The sequence below is a fragment of the Montipora foliosa genome, chromosome 11 (genome assembly GCF_036669935.1).
Source record: "Montipora foliosa isolate CH-2021 chromosome 11, ASM3666993v2, whole genome shotgun sequence".
In the NCBI taxonomy this organism is placed as follows: Eukaryota; Metazoa; Cnidaria; class Anthozoa; order Scleractinia; family Acroporidae; genus Montipora; species Montipora foliosa.
The window spans coordinates 43,784,103-43,809,408 of record NC_090879.1 but is presented as its reverse complement, the minus strand read 5'-3'; the positions used below and the strand labels follow the sequence as shown (position 1 = coordinate 43,809,408).

Here is a 25,306-nt window from a genome sequence, read left to right as displayed (position 1 = left end):
CCTACTCCAAAGGAACAGAATCAATGTCACAATCATTCCTTATCAACAGTTCTTCAAAATGATCTACTACTGATGAAAGCTGTTCATTGCCATAGACCTGTACCTCCTCTAAACTTAAGGGCCAGTTCTTAAAATTAAAAATGGACATATTCTTAAATATGTCCTCATTTTCAAATGAAGAAAACCTGCGCTGAAGATGAGCAGCAAATTGCGTCGAATACGGCCTGCTTGTTACGGCTGACATTCAGTATTGCACTATCTCTGTCACCTACAAGTTCCTGTCCCTTTTAAACAGCTCCATCTCCCACTCCCCTCAAAAATACAGCTTCATGACTTCCTGGTGTTGTACCTAGGCCACGAACACCAGACAAAGTTGTTGCAACACATGTGGTCACATTCTCCACTGAAGTGTCATTAGCCTGGAACTTGAGAGACATTCTTGCCAGAATCTGGCAAAGGTCCAGAAAGAAATGAAGAAAGTAAACAAATTCAAATGACCTGAGGAGCCTCACAAAGCCTGTAGCTCTTGCTTTGGCATCAGCTGATTGGCTATTAATGGACACAGAGTCTAGGTGGGCCAGAAGACAAGGCCAATCCTGCTTGATTGCTTTTGCTGCTTGCGCGTGATGGGGTATCCACCGTGTTCCCTTAACATTGGCTGGTTTCAGAACTTTGATATTAAAAGCAGTTCCAGTTTCCTTCAAGTTGTGCCAGTTGAGGGGTAAATTACTATAAAACTTATAAATAGATAAAAGGAAGTCTTCCACCTTAGCCAGATAGGCAGCGTGCTTGATACTGTCCTTTATACCAAGTTCTAATCGACGTGCAATGCATTGTACAGAAACTAAGTGTGGTACATCAGCTTTAATCTTTGTAACTACACCATATCTAATCCCAATCATGACAGAAGCACCGTCTGTGCTCATCCCAACAGTCTTGTTAATACGCCATTCATTTGGTTGCATGTCTGTCTCATCAAGGAAAGCCTTATCAATAGCTGCAACAATGCCTACTGCATCTGCCTTACCTAATGCCTGAATAGACAAGAACTTTCTTACAGGGCTACCATCTTCAAGATATCTTACATAAACCAGTTCATTATCAGTAACAGAGATATCAGTTGATGAATCATTCAGAACAGAGAACATTTTGGCCTGCCGAAGCTTGTTAGCAAAATCTTTCTTCACAGTTTCAGCAATATAATACGTAAATGTTGCTGCCTGTTTATCATTCATGTAACTCTTAGCAGTGTTAACACCATTTCTTTCCTGGAGGCTGCATAGTCCAACAAAATCCCTAAAAGGTCGTTCTGCTCGAGTCAGATAGTGCACGGTATGAAAATGTTTCACTAGGCGATCAAGAGCTTCCTTTTCCATGTTAATCAGACACGCTTCCAGTGGTGCCGTTCCAGGTTGAGCATTGCTAGCATCATGAGCTAATTTGGCTGTCTTATGCGCCTCACTTATTTCATGTTTTTTGATCCCATCAAGACGAAAACTGTTGTTACCTTTTTGGCTTCCAAAGGCAGATTTATCTTTCGAAAACTGTCTGCAATAACTGCAAAACATAGCGTTTTCTTTCTCGTCAAATTTCACCCAGGGTCTTCTAGTCTTCCACGACTCTTGAAATGTACGACACCTTTTTCTTGACCTTTCTTGCGCCTCGCCTAATTCTTCTGTAGATTTTGCGACACCCGTAGCATTGCTTTGATCATCATCTTCGTGGCTTCCAAATTGTTGTTATCGCCAACGGCCTTCACTTTCTCACGGCCGAAGTAGCGGAAGAGGCTCATGTTAACTAAGATGATAATAAGATGAATGGTAAATTGCCATCGTCGAAACAAACATGGCGGCATCACGGAGCGGATCTCACTAGTGCATCATGGACTATGTTTACTGGTACCAACCGCTGATTAAAGCACAACAGGCTCATTCAAATAAGAATGTTGTGCAAAAAACGAGCTTCGGTTTCTAACGGTAGTGTACGTGATATTAGGGAATTTAAGATCTACGACGGCGACGGTCGACGAAAACGTCACCTCAAAATATAACTTGGCTCTATCGTAAGTCTTTCGCGATTATTCAGTTTAGTTCGCGTCGTACAATGTGGGCAAAGTATCCTAAAAATAAATCGGTGCGAGCGGTTTCAAATTTGAAATAGAGAATGAAGGATTCTCTGTTGCATGCTTACGTTGTCGTCAAAACTTCAAATTTGGTGATTTCACGTCGTCGTTATGCAGAGGACCGCAAACATACTTGCTAAAATCCGTGCTGCACGTGCAGCACGATTATTTATGCTCTTTTAACCAATGATATTATTGTTTTGTTGCGTTGTCGTAGTCGTAGCCGTCGTCGTTTCTTAAATTCCCTATTTCCACTAACTTAGTTTAGGTATCGCTTACTCTCCAAAGACAACAAGCTGTTATATTTATTCAAATATATCAAGTCTTCATTAAGGACTAGTGCCACGACAGATTGGGTTGCCCAAGCACTTAGCACAATTTGGTTGCCCCATCGTAATTTTTGTTGTCCGGGACAACCGGACAACCGTTAATTTCGAACCCTGAATATGGGGTACAAAACTAGCACTTCACATTACACTCTAATCAGTTGACTCTGAAATGGATTTTTTCCCGTGTGGGTGTGCTTGTTTTCTTTTAAACTCATGCGCTTCAAGAAAAATTCATTGCCAAACTGGTGAATGCCAAGGTAAATTTCACTCGAAAAACCGATATCGTACTCATCGCTTCGTGATTCATGCGATATCGGATTTTAGTATCTAATAAAACAGTGGATAGCGTTGAACTCGCGCGCTGATTGGCTACTCAAACTCGGTAAATATCCACCACTATCCACCTCCACTTAGGCTTAGGCTTTAGAAGAAGGCAAAGAAAATGATTTAATTATCGAAACCTCGAAACCCTGCCTGTAGCAACCCTACAGGCAGTATGAATAAATAACCAGGGAGCTCCGCTTTAGGCTTGGCTAAATCTGTATATTATTTCTTCATTTGTTGTCTTCGATATTCCCTGTGGTTTATTTGGGAAGTCTCAGTTCCTGTCCTATTTGAAATGGTCCTTTCCATTCTAACCAGCTTTCAATAATTTCTGCCGAACAAAACTTGGAAATGGCTATCCTTGCACGGTGAAGGCACTCATTTCAAAACAAGAACCGAGAGCAATGATGAAATTACTTCGCCAAATTCTCACGAAGTTCGGCGCGAAATTCCCAAGTTCGTTTCAAAGTTTGTCATTTAATTTGATTGACAGTTACGTAATGAAATTCCCAAGTTCGAAGCGAACTTATGAAATTTACAACGAACTTCGCAAATAGCCTGTCAAAAGTTTTGTGAAATGCACTGTAATAACCCTTTCACTCAACCGCTACACTACAGCATCGCTAACTGCCAGAACATTTTTAATATGTCAATATTTTTTTCTTTCGAATGCGAATGCATAAACGTGTGTTATCACCCGCTAAGGAACAAGTTTAAACAGGAGAAAATGTCGGTTACCAAACCTGAAGAGAAAGCTTACAATTTTAAAATCAAGCACTAGACTTAACCACTATTTAGCAATGATTTTTTATATACTAATTAGTGTTGATAAATAATCGGTACAATTGTCGGCCAGTTGATCTTTAGTGGTTAAGTGGCTACAAATAATTCCTTCAAAGTGGGTGCTCCGGGTTCAAATCCTGGCCAAGAATGCAACTTTTACTTTTTTTATCTTTTCGTCTGTAACCGCAAGTCCTGGGACAGAGTAATCTGATGATAACAGTCAATCCAGAGAAAATTAGAAGTTGTCGATAATCGTCATTTCAGAGGTAAAGGACAAGTTGAGTATATTAACAGCCCAGGTCCCACACGGTCAAGAATAGTGTTAATTGATAGGCCGTGTTAATTAAGGACGGTGCCTACTATTGTTATTGCGTATACGTTCTGCGCATCTCCGGATACTCGGATTTCCTATCGCCTATGCTTAATAAGACAGGGGTATTTTTGCGCAGTTTAAAACTATCCGGAGAAAGTAGATCTTAGTAAGTACTCTTGGTATCCAAAAAGAAAATTGGGGGTAACCATGCATTTTTGAGAGATACTTAAGCTTCAATTCGAGAAAGAACGCCATACATTGCTTTGTATTTTAAAGCTTTTTACAAATATTATTCATGAATTATCTTTGAAAAATGCTGGTTAAGGTTACCCCCAATTTTCTTTTTGGACTTCAATAACACTTGTTAAGATCTAAATTTCTTGCATAATCACACACCGGGGCAAAAATATTTTTTATTAGTAGGCACCGCCCATACAGCGGTTTTCAAATGAGTGTCGAAACGCCAAAACCAAAGTAGTTACTTTGGCCAGTCAAAAAGGACGGAGAAAATCCAGTAAACCAATCAAAACTCGAAGTAATTACACGTAGCCAACAGAAAGCGCGGGAAAATGTGCACGCGCGAGCCACGATTGGTTTTGGTTTCACGTCTGATTGGTTGAAAAAGTGGCGCGAGAAATTTGAACCAATCACTGACTGAAGTAAATGCAAAACCAAAGCAATTCGCTCATTACTTTCGACACTCAAATTGAAAATCGTTCTAATAGGCTTGAAAGCGTGGTTTAGAAAACAAAGACAAACGAACATGGATATGTAAATATTTTTCACATTCATTTCAAAAATGGCCTCTTCAGTTTAGTGCAACTTGAAGAGTAAATTAAATTCTGATCCACACCCAAGCACTAAATCGAACCAGCGACCATCGTCGCTCAAACGTTAACCACTACGCCACACAGTTGGTACATTCGTTTGAATGCACACGTAACGCAAAGAGCAGTACCTTAATTGGATCTTGTCGACTGGACACATGGTACCAAATATTCAAACTTGATCTCATTGTGGACGGCAAGATAACTGTAAACGCATTAACTCAGATGGGAATAGGATTATTGGTAATAATCAAATGAAGATGTTAGATCTCACCATATACAGTTCGAATGTGTGAAATCAACATTGAAGGCGGGGGTAAACGGGGATTGAGGTCCAACAAATGTCACGAGTATAGTAGATCTTTGCAATACTGCTCAAGATGGTTATGGTTAGGGGCCGTTAGAAAAGATATCAGTCCATGGATGAACAAATGACAAATAAACAAGATGCAGTATTTTGATGAATGGAAATATGCAGGAAGGAAGGAATGAGAAAAATAAGAGAAAAAAATGATACGAAAGTAACGAAAATCATTTTTCGGTGAACTGTCAAGAAGAAGCGCAATATGACAATTGACGTTTCATATTGTTTATTCTCTCCAGAATGACACAACACAAAACATTACGATCAAATAAACAAAGCCATTTTTAACACTATTGTTGGCAGTCAACTGTAAGTTGTACCTATCATTCGCAACATGACAATTGATGTTTCATATTGTTTATTCTCTCCAGAATGAAACAAAGCAAAACATTATCAAATAACAAATCAATTTTTGACAACACTATTGTTGGCAGTCAAATGAAAGCTGTACCTATCATTCCCAAAATGGCAATTGACCTTTCATATTGTTTATTCTCTCCAGAATGTAACAAAGCAAAATATTATAATCAAATAAACAAAGCCATTTTTGACAACACTATTGTTGGCAGTCAACTGTAAGCTGCATCTATCATTTGTATTAACCACTATTCCTATACCGGTCCAGAAATAATGGAATATCTACAAGGATTAATTAAAAGAAAAGGTATCCCGAAAAAGGACTGGACTGACTGCGTCACGGTGCTAGAAAACCAGTTCAAAAAACCGGTCGACTCGCACCCAAATTTCAGTTGATAGGCACCCACGCCCTAATGAACTACGACTCACTACCAGTTAGCTGGGGCTTGAGTTATCGCAAGACAAATATAATTTTTGGAGATTGATCGAAGTTTAGTCAAAAGGAAAACGTGTCATATCAGAAAATTGTCATTATTCCTTCCTTAGAACTCAGAATACTGAGTACGAATCGACAGACAACTGGATACGGGTTGACCGACGATTAGGCAGAAATCGAGTGGGTTCGAGTCGACGTCGGCACATGATCGTAATTCAGTTCAAAAGAAATAGTACTGTGGTTAAACCGCGCACTGTTTATTGCGATTTTTCCCGCTATTGCCAACATAATAAACAGCACGCAGATCCGCCTATTCTCAGAACAGAATTTGTATTCGTCCTTAGAACAAGTAAAACGAATATTCCATAAATTCCTACTCCGGAAAAATCTTTAAAGGAAGCGCCTTTCAAATGGACTCAGCGTTCTGCTTTATCAACTCCGCGATATTGCAAACAAAAATACGCTACGTCTGACTTGATGATAATAACTTGCTTTACTATTGCTTTACTTCAGGTTGGCAACTGCATCTCGTTATACAAAAAAAGCATACTTGCGTTACACTTTAAAGCTATTGTTGAAAGCCATGAAGAGATTCTAAGCTAACTACAGGAACCACGCTCAAGTTGTTTTAAAAACTAGTCGCTGGCTATCAAAAAAAGGAGAACTAAGCACCACACAGTAGAATATAAAAGTTCGGTCATTGAGTGGTGTTCACTCGAATGGGAACACGGCTGTCATGATAGCAATGAATGAAACCATGACAACTGCCAGCTGAGGCTTTTTCATCTGATCTGATGCAGATGAGTAGGTAAAACAAGAGCTCAACACTTTGAGATCTTCTAAATACTCAGAACCAAGCCATTTTTTATACGTGTTCTTATTTCCAACATCGACAAGTTTCTTGGTGGAATCTTTGAACATCAGATCACTGCCACCGTATTTGGAGGAGTTGAACAGCTGAAACATGCTGTAGTTGGTCTGGCCAACTCCATAATCCATTGACGCTTTCAACAGCAGGTCTTTGAACTTGCTATACAAATCGTGACCCGATTTTGTCACCACAGCATGCGCGGGCACAGTAGCGAGGTAGCAATTCTCCCATGAAGCTGGAAACAAATAATGACGGTTAGTAATTAACTACCACCGCAGAACGATTGCACAGTGACTGTAGCCACAAATTATCACTTTTTCGTTTGTTTCTCAAATATCTTTTGCTTTCGTTTGTTCTTCCTTTTAGTTGATTCCTTCCGCGTTGCAATACCTTGCTCTTGTTATCCCCAATGTGCAACTTGCATGTTTTGTTACCTTTCAATGACTACTTTAAACAGTTTTCTCTCAATCCGGATTGCCGCTCAGATATATAAATGAAGGGATTCATTTTCAAAAAACACACCGAGCTCTCCTTTGCAGGAGTCGAACCTACGACCGTCTTATTACTAATTCGGATGCTCTACCACTGAACTATACGAGGCCATTAAACTTGATTCTATCACAATCGTCCCGCCTTACTGCTCGATCTAAATTGCCGAAATGGAGCATTTTCCCGATTGTAACTGGCGATTGTGCCTGTTGCACAGGAGTCATCCGAAATAGTAATCGGAAGGTCGTAAGTTCGACTCCTGCAACGGAGCACTCGGATTTTTTCCGAGTATCCCCGAATGAACATCGATTAATACGTCTCTTCATTTCATTCACCGGGTTATCATGTAACAAGTCTTTCAGTACATATCTTGGTTCCCACCTATACAATTAGCCACAGACTATTCCACCCCTACTCCTCTGTGTTTTGAGTTGATTAGCTTCCAAGCACTGATTTTAGTGGTTCGCTCTATAGCTCTGACTTGAGGTGAGGTTTTTTTAAAGTTAGCTAGCATTTTAAGGTCCAGAAAAACCACCTGAAGAAAGAGGATGAATGAACAGTTGACCGAAATTCAATGTCCCAGTTGTTTACATTGTACATTCAATGTGATTACATCGGTATTCTAGAAGCCCGTCGTGAAACATCTTTTATTCGTAGATACTCACTCAGTGATATTGGTGTTTCAAGCAATCTGATTGGTTCGCTATCTCGGAGTAATTGATCATTATTCACTCCCTACGGAGTGAATAATGCGTGATCCAAACAAAACAAAATGGCCGGCGTAAACTCGCCAGCATTTATGAATCGGAAATATTGAGAATACAAGATGCTGCTGTGCTACAGAAGATAAAGAAGGCCACAAAATTTGGCCTGAAAGTTTGACAACCAGTGTTTGACTTCGTTTGTCCAGATAATTATTGCTGAAAATTAAACAATCTTCACGCCAACAATTTGTTTCACTCGGAGTAATTCTCTCTTGTAGGGCTGGTCGCCTACCAAAACAAATTTCTTAGTGAAATTGAGGAATTAAAAAAATGTTTAAGAAAGTTCCACATGGTTGCAAGGAAACAAGACGGGTCATTTTACAACAAACTAACGCTCACCTCAATTAGAGCCAAAGTATACCATTTCATGTGGATCCTTTACCAACTGCACTTTCAATTTCCATTTGAAATGAACCTCAAAAACTTTGATCGAACGGTGAAAATGTTTTAACAAGCAGACTTTCGATTTAGATTGATGATTTAAACGGTGCTAAATGACCATTTTGCTGTTTGTGACGAGGATTTTAACGAAGGTTATTTAGATGTTTGAAGCTTCTGTAAACACTTTTGCGCATGCTTTGTGCCGCTTGCACGTTTTCCACGCATGAATTGAGATGCCAACTAAATCGACTTTGGATGTTTTTTTCTGCAATTGTTGTTGAGATCACTTCGTGAGTATATACTAAAACAATTATTCTTTTCAATCTCGGTGCACTAGAGAGGCCAGCTGATTGGTCATACCATTTTTTTCACTAGTGAAAAACGACGTATCGACGCTCTGATCCGCTATATCATTATTTTCACTAGTGAACAAGACCGTGTCGCTCGTTCGTCGCTCCTCTTGACTGAGAAATAGCACATTACTAAGAGCTTCGTCGCTTCTTCTTTAGCAAGATGGCTTCAAATCAGACTAACCGTTTTCAGAGCCTATAGATTCATCAGTAGAGGAGTTCATAGACGGACAGGAAAATGAAAATACCAAGAGAAAGACCAAACATGATGTTGCTCTGTTCCACGAATTTCTTGTTTTGAAACACGAGACGAGACAAATGGACGAATTGACTCCTCAAGAGCTGAACAAGTTTCTCAGCGAGTTCCTTATAACGGTTCGCAAAAAAGAAGACAACGAGGAATACGAGCCTAATTCCTTGAGGGCATTCTTCGCTAGCTTTGACCGCCATTTGAAGAAAACAACCTTTGGACTTTGCCTTATGAAAGACGTCCACTTCGAGAAAACTCGGAAAGCGCTTCAGTCAAAGCAAAGGGATCTAAAACGGAAAGGCAAGGGCAACAAGCCTAATGCTTCTTCTGCTTTAAGTGAGGAAGATATTCAAGTTCTATATGAAAAGGATCTCTTGGACGTTCCACGGCAGAAGCGCTTTTAAACACGTTGTGGTTCACCAACACAATCCATTTCGGGTTACGAGGCTGCAAGGAGCACAGAGAAATGTGTTGGGGAGACGTAAAACTTTGTCAAACTTCCACAGGGCAGGAGTACCTTGAATTCAATGAAAGAGAAACCAAAACTCGTTCAGGAAACGATCCTTGGAATGTAAGAGCCATTGCACTGAAAATGTTTGCTGTGCCGAACAACGAGAAATGTCCAGTAAAGGCCTACAAAATCTACGCAGAAAAGCGACCCACGGAAATGAAAATCGACGATGCACCGTTTTACTTGGCAGTGAACAATGTAAAATCTGGCTCCGGCAGAACCGTGGTTCAAAAAAGGTCCAGTAGGTGTAAATAACCTTAATACCTTAATGAAAACAATGGCACAGAAAGCGGGACTCGGGCCAAACTTCAAAAACCCCGCGGCAGAAAAACTATGATTCAAACTTTAGTCAACAACGACGTGCCACCAACTGATATTATACAACTGTCAGGACACAAAAACGTACAGAGTATCACTAGTTACTCTGCCGTCTCACAGAAACAACAGTTGAACATGTCTCACACTCTCACTGGACTGAGTTCGGCAGAAAGAGCTCCCCAGTCTGGCTCTTCTATTCCGGAGAAAAGAAAGTACGAGTTTGACAAACTCACTCCTCCAACATTTCGTCCAACTTTTTCTCAGCAAAGCAAGCAAGCAGCACAGCATCTACTATCTCTTTTTTCGGGTGCTGTTATAAGCGGAGGACATATTAGTGTGGCAATAAATACGTTAAATCAATCGCCCACTCTTTCAGTGCGAGAGGAGAACCCTAAGAAAACTTATAAAAGAATCAAACCTCTTGATTCGGATTCTGACTGCTGTTTGTCAATTCAAGCATGCGGGTCCTGATCCAGCAACAAAAAATCTTGGGTTTTCACTTCTGTATTTCAAATTTTGAACTTCCGTACAACTATTTTGACATATATTCAGGATGTCTTATTTTATTCTAACTAGTTCTGACTTTTAACGGCATTTTTGCTTGATAATTAGATGTAAAGCATTTTACAAGGAAGCCATTTCAGTGCAACTCTCGAACTGTGAGGCAGCTTGACCGTGCGTTGTTTTCCTTCGAAAGAAAATAAAGATTCGTTTATCTTTGAGTTCTCTTCGCTTATGAATCTCGGTATGTATATAATAAACAAGTTATTTCACGTTAGTTCGCTTGTACGATTTTTATTCACTCGTTGCACTTGTGAATAAAAATCGTACGCGCTCACCAATCGTGAAATATCCTATACAAATATTATGGGGCAATCAATGAATGAAAGAAATCTCAGTATATTTGAAGGGTGGTTCATAGACAAAAGAAAGATCCCGTTGAAGCAGTCTCAATGTTTCCGGTGTCTATTAAGTGACAATTTCTTAAATAATAATAATAATATTAATATTAATATTAATAATATTAATATTAATATTATTAATCTAATGATAAAAAAGAGCGAAAAAAACTTTACACAACGTTTCGATGACTCTATGTCATCATTTTCAAGTGAAAAGAAAATAAAATTTAATAACTTAATAACTTAATATATACCGTGCGAGGTGATAAAACGTAAAAGTGTGAATTTAAATAGTGACAAATTTAAATAAATAGTTTTGCACGTATGGAGTCTGATTGTGTGTTCAAGCATGGCCTCTTCTTCTTTATGAATAACATTTCATAAATCAGACAGTCCAGTTTTCCGTTGCACTTCTTTAAAACGGAAAAATTGTTGGAAAGGTCGCCGATGGTTTCAAGAGCGTGGTCGTTCTTTAAGTGCTTGCCGATCGCTGAATAACGGTGCTCGTCAATACGTTGGTGTAAATGTCGGCTAGTGTAGCCGACATACTCTGCATCACACAGATCACATTTAAAATTATACACAACGCATTGTTGGCTAATTATAGGTGGTTTGGGCTCACACATCTTGAGGTCTTCACATATTTTGCGACTCTTGAACACGGGTAGAAGAGTGTGATCGATTTTGCTGCTTAGATCTGATAATTGCCTTTTCACTGCGTCAGCTGACTTTTGATCTTTAAAAGGCAAAACCACTCGGTGAACAGCATTTCCATTGGTGGATAATTGAGCTTGCTCTCCAGGGTTTTCAGACCTCAACAAGGTGAAAAAGTGAGAGATAGTGGACTTGATGAGGCTGTCGGGGTACTTGAGGTTAGTAAACATCACCTTGAGATGATCACATTCAGATTTCAAAGACTCCCATGTGGACGACAGGTGGAACGCACGATTTAACATGGTCTTGAGTAGCGATTTCTTGTACCTTTTATCGACATGGCTTTGGTGGTGAAGCAGTAGGCCAGTGTTAGTTGGTTTACGATAAACACTAGTTTCCAGTTTGCAGCCCTTTTTGAGGACTTCCATACCGATAAATGGTAACCTGTTATCAGACGCTAGTTCCTTGGTGAAATTTATGGATGGATGACAACTATTAAGCGTTGATAAGAAATCCTCTGCTGCTGATACATTTTTCATCGTAGCAAACGTGTCATCGACGTACCTTCTGTAAAATTCAGGGAGCTTGTTGTCTTGATCTAGTTTCTCCTCGATAGAACAGAGAAATGCGTTTGCCATGAGTGGACCCAAAGGGGAGCCCATTGCCACGCCGTCGATCTGTTCATAAAGTTTACCATCAAACTGGAATAGTTGATTCATAGTTGCAACTTCTAGAAGTTGAACCAGGTCAGGCTTTGTAATGTTAAGATTGTGTGTAACATTAAACCAGTTGTCAACAAACGCCTTCTCAGCGATGATTTCGATAGTTTCTTGAAGCGGTACATTAGTGAACAGGGACGTGACATCAAAGGATACCAGAATGTCATCTCCGTCGATGACTAGGTTTTGAATCTCTTCAGCAAAAGAGAACGTATCCGATATTGTATAGTGATTGACTGACAGGGGCTTCAGTTTCTCATCGAGCCACTTGGCGAGGGCATAGTTGTAGGTACCGGTGGCAGATAGGATAGGTCTCATTGATAGTTTCTCTTTGTGTGTCTTTGGGAGTCCATAAAGATGGGCAAGGCGTGAGCCTGCCTGGCAAACACAATCGGCAATCTGCTTTGGCAAAATCTTCCGTACTACAGATTCGAGGTGTTTCTCCTTCTGCAATAGGGGGTGGTAATGCTTTACTGGTCGGCCTCTCGTTCTTGGTCTCTCTAAGCTGACGGGGGTGAACTTCGATGTATCATTGACAGATGCTTGACTCAGCAGGTTAACATAATCAGATTTATTCATGATGACTACACCAGTTCCTTTATCTGGCTTCGTGACGACGATGTTATCAAGTCGTTTCAATTGCTGTATAGCCCTTTGAAGTGGTTTTGGCGGCTTCGGTGATTTGCATTCGATGTAATTAAGTGCGATAGATCGAAGGATCGCAGCGGTTAACTCTTTCTTGTCATCGGCAAGAGTACGCTCCAGTTTCCAATAGAATTTTTCGAAACTCGCTTGTATATCGATGGCAGATATGCGTTGTGGGAGGGAGAACTTTAAACCTCGGCAGAGAACAAGCTTTTGGAAGAATGAGAGCTTGTATGATGAAACGTTTTGGATGTGCTTGTCGATATCATGATCCTTGTTTAATAGCCTCATTATTTTGTTGGTGTGATTGGCCATTACACTCTCACTGTGTTTCGTCCGTAGGTTTACCATAGTTCTTACGATGCACATGTATTGGAGCGGCGTGCAGTTTAGACGGATCTCGTAGTAAATCGCGTTGATCTCATCCTTCAAGGTCGCCTTCTGCTTGAGCTTTGATCTAAGTTCTTCTCTGATGACATTAGCACTGAACTGTTCGGATGCTTTCGACCACTTTTTAGACTTTGTCTAATCAACTTTGGCAAAAGTCGGTGTCAGTTCGAAATTTTGGCAAAGATGAAGAAACTCAATAGCATCCATCTGTCTGATTTATGAAATGTTATTCATAAAGAAGAAGAGGCCATGCTTGAACACACAATCAGACTCCATACGCGCAAAACTATTTATTTAAATTTGTCACTATTTACATTCACACTTTTACGTTTTATTACCTCGCACGGTATATATTAAGTTATTAAGTTATCAAATTTTCTTTTCTTTTCACTTGAAAATGATGACATGGAGTCATCGAAACGTTGTGTAAAGTTTCTTTCGCTCTTTTTTATCATTAGATGTTTAAGTAAATCTAATCTTATTCGAATATTGAAACGCGAAGACAAGCTACAGTTCTTCAGGCGACTTGAAGATTGTAGCAAAAAACAAGTAAAGTGCGATGGAGCTATTGAGTTTCTTCATCTTTGCCAGAATTTCGAACTGACACCGACTTTTGCCAAAGTTGATTAGACAAAGTCTAAAAAGTGGTCGAAAGCATCCGAACAGTTCAGTGCTAATGTCATCAGAGAAGAACTTAGATCAAAGCTCAAGCAGAAGGCGACCTTGAAGGATGAGATCAACGCGATTTACGACGAAATCCGTCTAAACTGCACGCCGCTCCAATACATGTGCATCGTAAGAACTATGGTAAACCTACGGACGAAACACAGTGAGAGTGTAATGGCCAATCACACCAACAAAATAATGAGGTTATTAAACAAGGATCATGATATCGACAAGCACATCCAAAATATTTCATCATACAAGCTCTCATTCTTCCAAAAGCTTGTTCTCTGCCGAGGTTTAAAGTTCTCCCTCCCACAACGCATATCTGCCATCGATATACAAGCGAGTTTCGAAAAATTCTATTGGAAACTGGAGCGTACTCTTGCCGATGACAAGAAAGAGTTAACCGCTGCGACCCTTCGATCTATCGCACTTAATTACATCGAATGCAAATCACCGAAGCCGCCAAAACCACTTCAAAGGGCTATACAGCAATTGAAACGACTTGATAACATCGTCGTCACGAAGCCAGATAAAGGAACTGGTGTAGTCATCATGAATAAATCTGATTATGTTAACCTGCTGAGTCAAGCATCTGTCAATGATACATCGAAGTTCACCCCTGTAAGCTTAGAGAGACCAAGAACGAGAGGCCGACCAGTAAAGCATTACCACCCCCTATTGCAGAAGGAGAAACACCTCGAATCTGTAGTACGGAAGATTTTGCCAAAGCAGATTGCCGATTGTGTTTGCCAGGCAGGCTCACGCCTTGCCCATCTTTATGGACACACAAAGAGAAACTATCAATGAGACCTATCCTATCTGCCACCGGTACCTACAACTATGCCCTCGCCAAGTGGCTCGATGAGAAACTGAAGCCCCTGTCAGTCAATCACTATACAATATCGGATACGTTTTCTTTTGCTGAAGAGATTCAAAACCTAGTCATCGACGGAGATGACATTCTGGTATCCTTTGATGTCACGTCCCTGTTCACTAATGTACCGCTTCAAGAAACTATCGAAATCATCGCTGAGAAGGCGTTTGTTGACAACTGGTTTAATGTTACACACAATCTTAACATTACAAAGCCTGACCTGGTTCAACTTCTAGAAGTTGCAACTATGAATCAACTATTCCAGTTTGATGGTAAACTTTATGAACAGATCGACGGCGTGGCAATGGGCTCCCCTTTGGGTCCACTCATGGCAAACGCATTTCTCTGTTCTATCGAGGAGAAACTAGATCAAGACAACAAGCTCCCTGAATTTTACAGAAGGTACGTCGATATGACACGTTTGCTACGATGAAAAATGTATCAGCAGCAGAGGATTTCTTATCAACGCTTAATAGTTGTCATCCATCCATAAATTTCACCAAGGAACTAGCGTCTGATAACAGGTTACCATTTATCGGTATGGAAGTCCTCAAAAAGGGCTGCAAACTGGAAACTAGTGTTTATCGTAAACCAACTAACACTGGCCTACTGCTTCACCACCAAAGCCATGTCGATAAAAGGTACAAGAAATCGCTACTCAAGACCATGTTAAATCGTGCGTTCCACCTGTCGTCCACATGGGAGTCTTTGAAATCTGAATGTGATCATCTCAAGGTGATGTTTACTAACCTCAAGTACCCCGACAGCCTCATCAAGTCCACTATCTCTCACTTTTTCACCTTGTTGAGGTCTGAAAACCCTGGAGAGCAAGCTCAATTATCCACCAATGGAAATGCTGTTCACCGAGTGGTTTTGCCTTTTAAAGATCAAAAGTCAGCTGACGCAGTGAAAAGGCAATTATCAGATCTAAGCAGCAAAATCGATCACACTCTTCTACCCGTGTTCAAGAGTCGCAAAATATGTGAAGACCTCAAGATGTGTGAGCCCAAACCACCTATAATTAGCCAACAATGCGTTGTGTATAATTTTAAATGTGATCTGTGTGATGCAGAGTATGTCGGCTACACTAGCCGACATTTACACCAACGTATTGACGAGCACCGTTATTCAGCGATCGGCAAGCACTTAAAGAACGACCACGCTCTTGAAACCATCGGCGACCTTTCCAACAATTTTTCCGTTTTAAAGAAGTGCAACGGAAAACTGGACTGTCTGATTTATGAAATGTTATTCATAAAGAAGAAGAGGCCATGCTTGAACACACAATCAGACTCCATACGCGCAAAACTATTTATTTAAATTTGTCACTATTTACATTCACACTTTTACGTTTTATCACCTCGCACGGTATATATTAAGTTATTAAGTTATCAAATTTTATTTTCTTTTCACTTGAAAATGATGACATGGAGTCATCGAAACGTTGTGTAAAGTTTCTTTCGCTCTTTTTATCATTAGATGTTTAAGTAAATCTAATCTTATTCGAATATTTATATTATTATTATTATTATTATTATTATTATTATTATTATTATTATTATTATTATTATTAAGGATGATGACTTTATTTCATAAGGCTAACATATTTAGTGGTTGCCCAGTAGTTTTCAACATGACCCTCAATCCGATCGAATTGGAATTTAGAAATGTTTTTTTTTTGGGAGAGGGGGGGGGGGGGGGGGGAAACTGGAGAACCAGGAAAAAAACCTCTCGGAGCAGAGTAAAGAACCAACAACAAACTTAACACACATATGGCCACGAGTCCGGAATCGAACCAGGGGCATATTGGTGAGTGCAATTACAACTACACCATCCCTGCTTCCTATATTGTCCAGTTCAATGCGAGGTAATCACATGATTTCGAGGGCAACTTGGAAAAACTAAGCACGTGTTAATTTACAAAGACGCACAAAATTGCATAAGCTCATTGGGCCAACGCAATTTGTAGTCTTTGAAAAAAAATTACAAGTGCCACGAGAAAAATCAGGCGATTTCTTATTAATAATATACATGAAAAACTTCGAGATGGTTAAGCAGAAGCAACGCACCTTTATTGCATTATTTCAACTTCCTGCACCATTTCCCTTTTCTGCACTTTGTTTGGGATTAATTGATGTGCTCTCAGCCAATCAACGCGCCGAAAGTTTTCCTTGTATATTATGAGAGAACAGTAACTGACTGTACCAAGAAGGGGCAAAACGGCCCATATCTCCTAGAGCGTCTAAGGGAATGCCGTTTTTAAAAGAACTCCACAAGTCAAAAGCAAAATGGATGACCACGTTTAGATGACTTCATACCGTCATTACACTGCAAGCAGTCCTCTTTTGCTCTAGAATCGTTGAAAACAACGAATACGTCGAACTTTTAATGGCTGAAACTGTGGGTCGCAAATACAGCGGGCGTTGGTTATAATGAAAAGAGAGACTGCATTGGTTTCATTTTGCGTTTTGAAACCTTTCGTCTCCCTTCCGACATGAAACGTTAAATATTATCCACGTTTACGTACGATGTCTTCTGTTTTTGGGCTTCTGAAGGCTCACCGGCGCTGCTTTTCGATAGAAAACTGCCATAAATTATTTTGAAGGAACTCTCAGTACATAACCGCCAAAAATCCGATATGACGGCTTTTTACTTGTTGCTGGTTTTTTCGGAGTGGAATCATCGCGCATCACCTTACCGTGTAACATGATGTTTTTGCGGGACTTTTATTTTGCGGATTAAACCGCAAAAATTAAACCCCGCAAAATAAAAGTGCTACACGGTATTCATTACAGTTTTGTTGGCGACCGAACATTACATATAAATTATTGGCAAAAAACGCTCATTGATTCCCGCGAGAATATTTTCCAAAGGGGCATGGCAGATAAGATGACGAGAGCTGTCAATCTGTCACTGGGGTTCCAAAACGTAATATGAAACCATTGCAGTCCCTCTTTTCGCTCTAACAAACGCCCGCGGTATTTGCGACCCGAAGTTTCAGCCATTTTGAAGTGACATGTCACCGCGAAAGAGAGACTGTTCGCAGTCTATGTCGTCATTGTCAGAATGAGTTTTAATCTTAAATAGGAAAGAATCTATCTTTAATTTTTTCAGCTGATTTAAGGGAAAAGTATCCGACGTCTCGGAGGGAAGTAGACAGCGCTTTTTGTTGGTTCTCAGTAACTAACAGGGACCTTGAGTCTACGACGGCGACGTAGACAAAAACGTCAATTCAAAATATAACTTTGCATTATTTTATTACATCTCGTTCACCTCATGCAACTGGTACCAGCGATTTAAAAAGTAACAGCAGATAAGATAATAAACGCCTTTCTTTTGCAGAGTACCGTAATAATATGAGCTAAAATGCGTGCTGCACCGAGCAGCTCGATTATTTTCCCGCTCGATTATTTTCCCGTTGCCGTCGCAGATCTTAGGCGCCCGCAAGCGAGGAAAAAATGTTATCAAAAAAAAACATTGTTTCGGAAGCAAACGTTTCCCCGTTTGGGGCCCCAGGAAACATTTGTTGTGAAAGCAAAAATATTTCTGAATTTTTTCAGAACATTTTGCTTCCTCCGCAAATGTTGCCTCGTTCGCGCGCCGAGAAAACATTTCGGGAAACATTGACAAAGTTTCGTCGTTGGCAGGCGCCTTTAAGATCCATATTGAAACCACGAAGACTGTTTGTGTTTATTTCACCCACCGCTTTTGAAAACACACACTACTCTACGACAAACCAACGAAAGTGGCCATGGTTTTTGTTAACCAAACACAAATACAAACTAGTTTTAGAAGGTTTTTTTTTTACCTTTTCGACTTCCATCTTTACACAGATACTCGTACTTGGAGGCGTCTGCATTGTTCTCGCTCAGAGTTGTGTGCTTGATAAATGCCACATCGCCCAAACCATTATCCATACACTTGAAAGCACCGCTATAACCAGAGTAGGTCCCGTTTGTGGTACTGCATTCGCTTGGACAGAGACTGCAGAGGTTATCCGTGGCATTGGGATACCTCTCTTTGATATCTTGGTTTTTACGTCAAAAACAAAGGAATGAAAGAAATATGAAAGTGCCACTGGATGAATCGATATATAAAATCAAATAAAGAACACAAAAGAGAATTCACATGAAAAAAAAACACAGAATAGAGAAATTGGACAGCAAATGCGGGAACAACCAAATCTTCAATGCAGCAGCACGGGATTTATTTTTCTGGTGCTTTCGCAGTTTCCTTATTTAATTCTAATTTATGCTGTTGTAAGCAATTACGTTTTATTTTAGGTATCAGGTAAAGAAAAAAGCGCATCTATACAAAACTGTGTTGATGAGGAGTACTGAAATTATTTTTATTTTTACTGTATGTGTAAGTGCTGAGAATTTCTGTCAAGAAAAGCAATGCTATGTCCATAAGGAGTTGTCAAGCTGTTAAGCAAAAGATCAAAGGCAGAAGGTTCCCAATACTGTTGGACAACGAGAAAATGAAAGTTCGTTTGTCTAACTTACTTGGTACGCAGCTTTCGTCGAAAAACGTGCCAGCAGACGAATAAGCATTACAACTCTCGTCCTGCCGCATAATTTCCAATCGCAGCAAGGTACCAACTGGAACGTTCCATCCAGCCGTTTTGCCAGCACCTGTGTGACAAGACTTCCTTCCCTTCAATGTCGTAAATGTTATACCTTGGTTGCTCTTCTTTACAACTGCCACAGCTTTATAGCTAACACCGTCAAGACCAGGCAGATCATAGTAGTCCTCGCCAACCACAGGAACCAACCCATGATCCTTACCTAAGTGCAAAGATAAAATACTCATAATACTGAAACAAGAAGCTACAGGTAGCCGTCACTATGGCCGGCTGGTTAGTTAGGTGTGGGGAGTATTACAGGATAAGAAGATTGTTTTATTTCATTGGGGTGGTATGGATCCGGGCCGTGAGTTTGGCTAAAATACTGGTAACTTGTTTGAAACAAACTCAGTTGACTGGAAAGCCTTGATGGCTCTTGGTCAAGTCAAAAGAAGTCTCAGCTTTGTTAAGTAACTGCTATAGTTTTCTCTATAAACACAGAAAGTGGTATCACTAGTAAAACCAAAAACCGTCATTGTACAAAATGGGCTGAATATTGTAAGTTTCTTTTTAAACAAAGAACAAAGTTGAGATGCAATTAACAGAAAACAGCAAGATCAACTCGAAAACATGCGAGTTAACTTTTACATTAAAACGTACAGGGTAGTGTTGACATGTGCTACACGTTGACACTCTTCCTTTACTTTGAAATTGCTTCAGCCAAATATAGTGTGTATTGGTTGAATTAAAAAAAAGAACTGCCTAAATGAATGAAGTGCAATAAGCAATTCTATATGGTTTCATTTTTCCCTTTTCCTGGACGTAGGCTAATTTATCTGAAATAAGAAAAGAAAAACTCACACCCTTTCGGGTGCAAAGAGATTGCATGCGAGATTTGAACCTGGTGCACACTGTATTGCGAGAAACTTGTGGGGAACAGCAACTTCATTACCTGAGGTAACGAGAATGTTGATACAGACAAGGAACCTCGAGATTTAATGATGATATAGAGCGGACTTTCATGCAAACAATTTTTATCACATTGCCAAGATCTATGGAAAGTCATCAATAAATTATTGACCTCTTTGTGGCTCGTTACGTGGCATCCAAACCAGACCCCGAGACACAATTTGTGGATGCTCTCTCCAACTCCTGGTCTCACAAAGATTTCACACTTTTCCACCTTTCAGCTTGGGACTTTGTATAATTACACTTACAGAAGATCGAAATAGACAAGGCAGAAGGGATTATTCTCAGTGTTCCAGATCGGCTGACGCAACCTTGGTATCCCAAGGTGATGTGCCTGTTGGTTGACACACAGAGGCTCTTACCAGTAAAATCAGAGACACTGTATCTTCCCAGCAAGCCCAGTCAACCACACTGACTGGGAAACAAACTGAAATGAATTGCATGCAAGTTATTGGGGAATCCAGCACGAAGCAAAAATTTATGCAGATGCTGCCATCAAGATGTGGGTTCGATCAGAGAAAAAACAATACCTAAACGATATCGCTAATGATGTTCAACATCAAAATGTTTTGGTCTTTCTTTTCTTTTAGGAATAAGAAGAAGCCTATCACTGATAAACTTTACTATGGATCTGACGTCCTAACCGACGACCGTGCACGCGCTACGGCCTTTAGCAGGTATTTTCAGTCTTTTTAGAAACAACACAACACTTTTTAAATTTAAAAACATGTTTCGACAGAAACTTCTGTCATCTTCAGTTTAAATTACAAAGTACAGAGTTGAATATATAGTGTGAACCAAAATGCTAATTAACTATAAGAACAAAAGGAAACATGACCATGTAAAAAAAAAATTACAAAGAAAGCTCTAAATTAACATTATAAAGTTGATGATTAAGGGTAGGTTTCTCCCGCTGAATATGAATGGATTCTTTTATCTTAAGTTGGAAGGTGGTAGAAGCGTAATCTAGGATGCTGCAACAGTCATTAGAGCACAAAGTGCGGCAATGCTCAGAATTCTGTAAATGTTTTAAAACGTGCGAGGTCCGATCACTGAAAGTGTGCTCACGTAAGCGCGTGGAAAAATGCCGGGTAGTTTCGCCGACATAGCAGGCACTACAGCCTGCACACAAAAACTTGTATACCACACCCGCACGGAGCCCACGAGGGACAGGATCCTTCACACTGAACATGTTGCCGGTTTTAAAGGATGAGAAAACTAACTTAATATCAATATTATCACAATAACGTTTGGCAAAATGGCGAACCTTTTTCTGCGTGATAAAAGAAAGAGGACCAATGTAAGGTAATTTAAAGTAAAAGGTACGTGTAGTGTCAGAGACGGAAGCCGGGGGATTACAGCCGTGGCGAGTAAGTGCGAGGTAGCGATTAATAATGTTTTCAACTAGATGGACTGGAAAAATATTCTTCTGAAGGATTTTGGTAAGTTTCGTGATGTCCTCGTGAAAACCAAACCAAGTGTTGATCTTATAGGCTTTGTCAACAAGCGTGCGAATAGTCTATGAGACCCAGTTTGTAGGAACGCGATGTAAAACTAAAGTAATTAGTCAAAAGGCCCGTGAGGGTTTTCTTACGGTAAACACTAGTGACAGGAAATGAGTGTCATTGTTGATCAAAACATCTAAGAAAGGTATCTTATGATCTATTTCCTTTTCCATAGTAAATCTGATGTTAGGGTGCCTGGAGTTAATGTAGTTGAAAAATAATAGCGCTTGATTCTCCGAATGAAATAAACAAAATGTATCATCAATGTTTTACCGACGTTATGTTGATGATACATTTTGTTTATTTCGTTCGGAGAATCAAGCGCTATTATTTTTCAACTACACTGCCAGTTTTCTTGTGGGAAACACAAGTTTGTTGCTGTTCAATAAACTTTGTTACTGCGTTAGTTTCGATAACGTATTATTGATACACTGGGGAAAATATGCAATGCAATTAATTTCAAATTTTATTATCTGATTATTATATGTTAAACAACGCAGTGGTAAATTTCATTAAATAAATTTCTGGTATTCAACTTTTGCCCTTTCATCTTTTATCTAATAGAACGACTTATTTTCATCGGTAAGAGATAGGATATTTTCCAGTCCAAGTATACTAGGCCTGCTTCCTGCATGAAAAATACGTTCGCACCTTGAAAACGTTACCTTTCAATTAAAAGGCGTCTGTCAGCTTTATAGGGAGGGCCTTTCGGATTTTCAATCGAACACAAAATCTTGATTTTGCCGGGGCTTTTGTTCTTTGAATCCTTCCCTGACATATAAGGAAATCCGTCTTGAGATTTTGTGTTAAATTCCGGATTTTAAGATCTGACTCAATTGGCAACGGTTCAAATTTCATTTGGCACTAGTTGATCTTTTGCCGCCTGCGAGAAAGAATTTCTTATCACGTGATCGGCATTTTTCAAACCGCAGAACGAGCTCAACGGTCCGTGAAAATCTCAGACTACCGTATGCTTTTGGAATTAAATCCATCACTGAGAAATCCAAATAGAGAAGAAAGTATTTCGTCCTAAACGAAAACAAAAGAGCACTCAAGAGAATCATTGCCATTAAACAACACGAACAACGACAACTCGATGCAAGGATAGCATCGGACTTCACACCTGACGTAGCATCTAAAATACGCTCCCAAAGATACTTGGCGTACAATACTGCCAACAATCTACACAACAGAAAATTCCTAACGCTGCTAGACAACGTCAAGAACCTGAGCAGCACCAACATCTCGGAGAATAATAGCCCAAATAACTTGTCAGGCCAAACAAAAACAACTAACGACCCTGACAACTCGAACAGCACCGATAATAACAACACAAGTTCCTCAATTTGGTCACCGACCTCAGTGGTAACCTCAACGCCCAAGAAATCAATCTTCTATCTAAAGGCCCCAAGTTCAGCCTCTCCCCTGGCATAAGCGAACACACGATCACGGGGATCAATATAGCATTCTATCGACCAGCCAACCAAATACGATGGAAACACTTTCAACCGTCAGACTTCCTCACCTATCCTCACCAATCCACAGTCCTGACACATCTACAAACCCGAATCAAAGACGAACTTGAAAGAAAACTCCAGAGGATCCACTACAAACTCCAAGTCGCCCTTAAAGAACTACAACCCCAAAGGAAGTGATCGAACTTCAGCCACGCAGACAAGAAAGTAATCAAAGAACTCAAAGAGAAGAACTACATCTGCCTCCCCAGCGATAAAGGCACAGAATTCTGCGTAATACAGCAAGACACGTACACACAAGTAGCCCTAGCTCACCTCAGTGGCTCCAACACCTACCAAAAGGTACCCCGCATGTCGGACAAAACAGTCGAGAACAAAGTCAACTCAACTTGGAAAAACATCTGCCTACAGAACGGGTCCCCCCTTTTACCCGGAAGAGCTTCATCGCCGCAAAGAACGATCTCCCCAGGTTCTACCACTTTATCAAGACCCACAAGACTGGTCCAGTTATTAAAATACGGCCCATTGTATCTAACACCAATGGACCAACCCAGCGCATCTCATGGCTTCTCGCCAACGCCCTTAAACCAATGCTGAAAGACGTTCCAGCACATCTAGAAAACAGCCTCGAACTCATCAAGTGCAATCCAAGCCGGCGATTTCACCACCAACAAAAACGCTACCATATCCATGCAGCCTCGATGTGGTATCCTTGTACACTCCAATACCCATACAAGAAGCCATTACCAACGCCACCGACAGAATTCAGATGCCAATACTCCACCTTGCCAAACAAGACATAATAGACCTTCTGAAAGTCACTAAACAACATGTACTTCTACTTCAATGGTCAGGTTTTCTGCCAAAAAGAAGGCCTACTTATGGGTTCTAACATCTCAGCCATTCTGGCCGTCCTATTCGTGGACAGACTAGCACCCATTGGCCTCTCTTCACACTTATCTATAAGCCCTTATAGGAGATACGTTGATGACATTTATCTCCAGACAACTGATGAGGAAATGGCAGGCCAATTCCACTATACAATGAGCAATCTGAACCCTAAATTGAAGTTTGAAATCGAAAAACCAGAAATAACACCCAATGGCCTCTCACTATCTCTACTTGATTTCAAAGTCACCATCTCCAAAGATAGCAAAAGCTCTTTTGAATTTTATAAGAAAGTAGCAAAGAAACCACTATTCCTTCACCACCAATCAGCAATACCGGAAAAGTCGAAGATGAACTTCATCCGTAACGAGCGGAAACGTATCGAAGATAAATGCTCTACAAAGACGACAGCCGCAAAGCATGAAAACATGTTTGACAACGTCCTCCGTCTTAACGGGTATCCTGAAGGTACTATAGACCAAACGAAGCACTCCCAGAACCATCAGAAAGACCCTCGACCTCTCAACACAGAATGGTCGTACCTGAAGATCGCATATATTTCCGAACATCTCAACTACAGAATCATTAACATTTTCCAAAAAGAGGGTATACCAGTACGGGTCGCGCACAAGTCACACACTCTCAGACGAGCTCTCTCACAACAACACAGAACGGACATGCACGAGGGCCACCTGCCCTATCTCCAGCACCAAATTGTGCTTATTACGCAACGCTGTTTACCAAATCAAGTGTAATAACTGCAACCAACACTACATCGGGAGCACTACACGCTTTATCCACGATCGTTTAAGAGAACATCTGAACAATGATAACTCCTCCGTGAAGAAACACATCTCAAAGTGCCAAAACAAAGTCTACAAAGCCATCGAAATCAAAACATTGTACTAGAAAACGACCCCGCAAATCTACGACTGTTCGAAGCGTTTTACATAAGAAACTACAAACCTACCCTCAACTCCCGAGAGGAATGCAGCGAATTTGCGGACCTTTTATTCTAACAAATATTTTAACATATCTAGAGACTCTTTGTACTTTGACACTCGCCCATTAGATCATACCATTCGTTTTATTGATATTTGTACCTTATTATTTATCTTATGCATTTTACCCCCCCCCCCCCCCTTTCTTTCGCTTTTCACACGTTTGTACTCTACATCTGTATGTAAGCCTTTTCTTATCCCTGATGATGCCGTAGATCGGCGAAAGCTTGGATTTATAAACGATTTTAATATCAATTTTACA

General features: G+C 40.2%; 3 protein-coding genes and 2 pseudogenes across 6 annotated transcripts in view; 2 read left to right on the top strand and 3 right to left on the bottom strand.

The window, feature by feature from the left end:
• Positions 1-287: 287 nt before the first annotated feature.
• On the bottom strand, positions 288-1,568 carry LOC137977172 (zinc finger protein 862-like). Its single transcript, XM_068824442.1, has one exon. The coding sequence runs from the start codon at positions 1,566-1,568 to the stop codon at positions 288-290; it is 1,281 nt and encodes a 426-aa protein (XP_068680543.1).
• A 3,711-nt stretch (positions 1,569-5,279) lies between these two features.
• Positions 5,280-25,306, bottom strand: part of LOC137974658 (melanotransferrin-like) — a 50,716-nt gene continuing 30,689 nt past the window's right edge. For all 4 annotated transcript variants that reach the window (XM_068821582.1, XM_068821581.1, XM_068821580.1 and 1 more), the window contains 3 exons: positions 19,148-19,429; positions 18,451-18,669; positions 5,280-6,961 (listed from right to left, as the gene is read on the bottom strand). In XM_068821582.1, coding sequence (XP_068677683.1) covers positions 6,567-6,961; positions 18,451-18,669; positions 19,148-19,429 — 896 coding nt within the window. In that variant the 3' untranslated portion in view covers positions 5,280-6,566. The remainder of the gene's footprint in view (positions 6,962-18,450; positions 18,670-19,147; positions 19,430-25,306) is intronic.
• On the top strand, positions 8,900-10,729 carry LOC137974662 (uncharacterized protein KIAA1958-like; annotated as a pseudogene).
• Positions 10,994-12,563, bottom strand: LOC137974655 (uncharacterized). Its single transcript, XM_068821577.1, has one exon. It carries the CDS (start codon positions 12,380-12,382, stop codon positions 10,994-10,996), a length of 1,389 nt encoding a protein of 462 aa, XP_068677678.1. The 5' UTR covers positions 12,383-12,563.
• On the top strand, positions 14,572-15,980 carry LOC137974656 (uncharacterized; annotated as a pseudogene).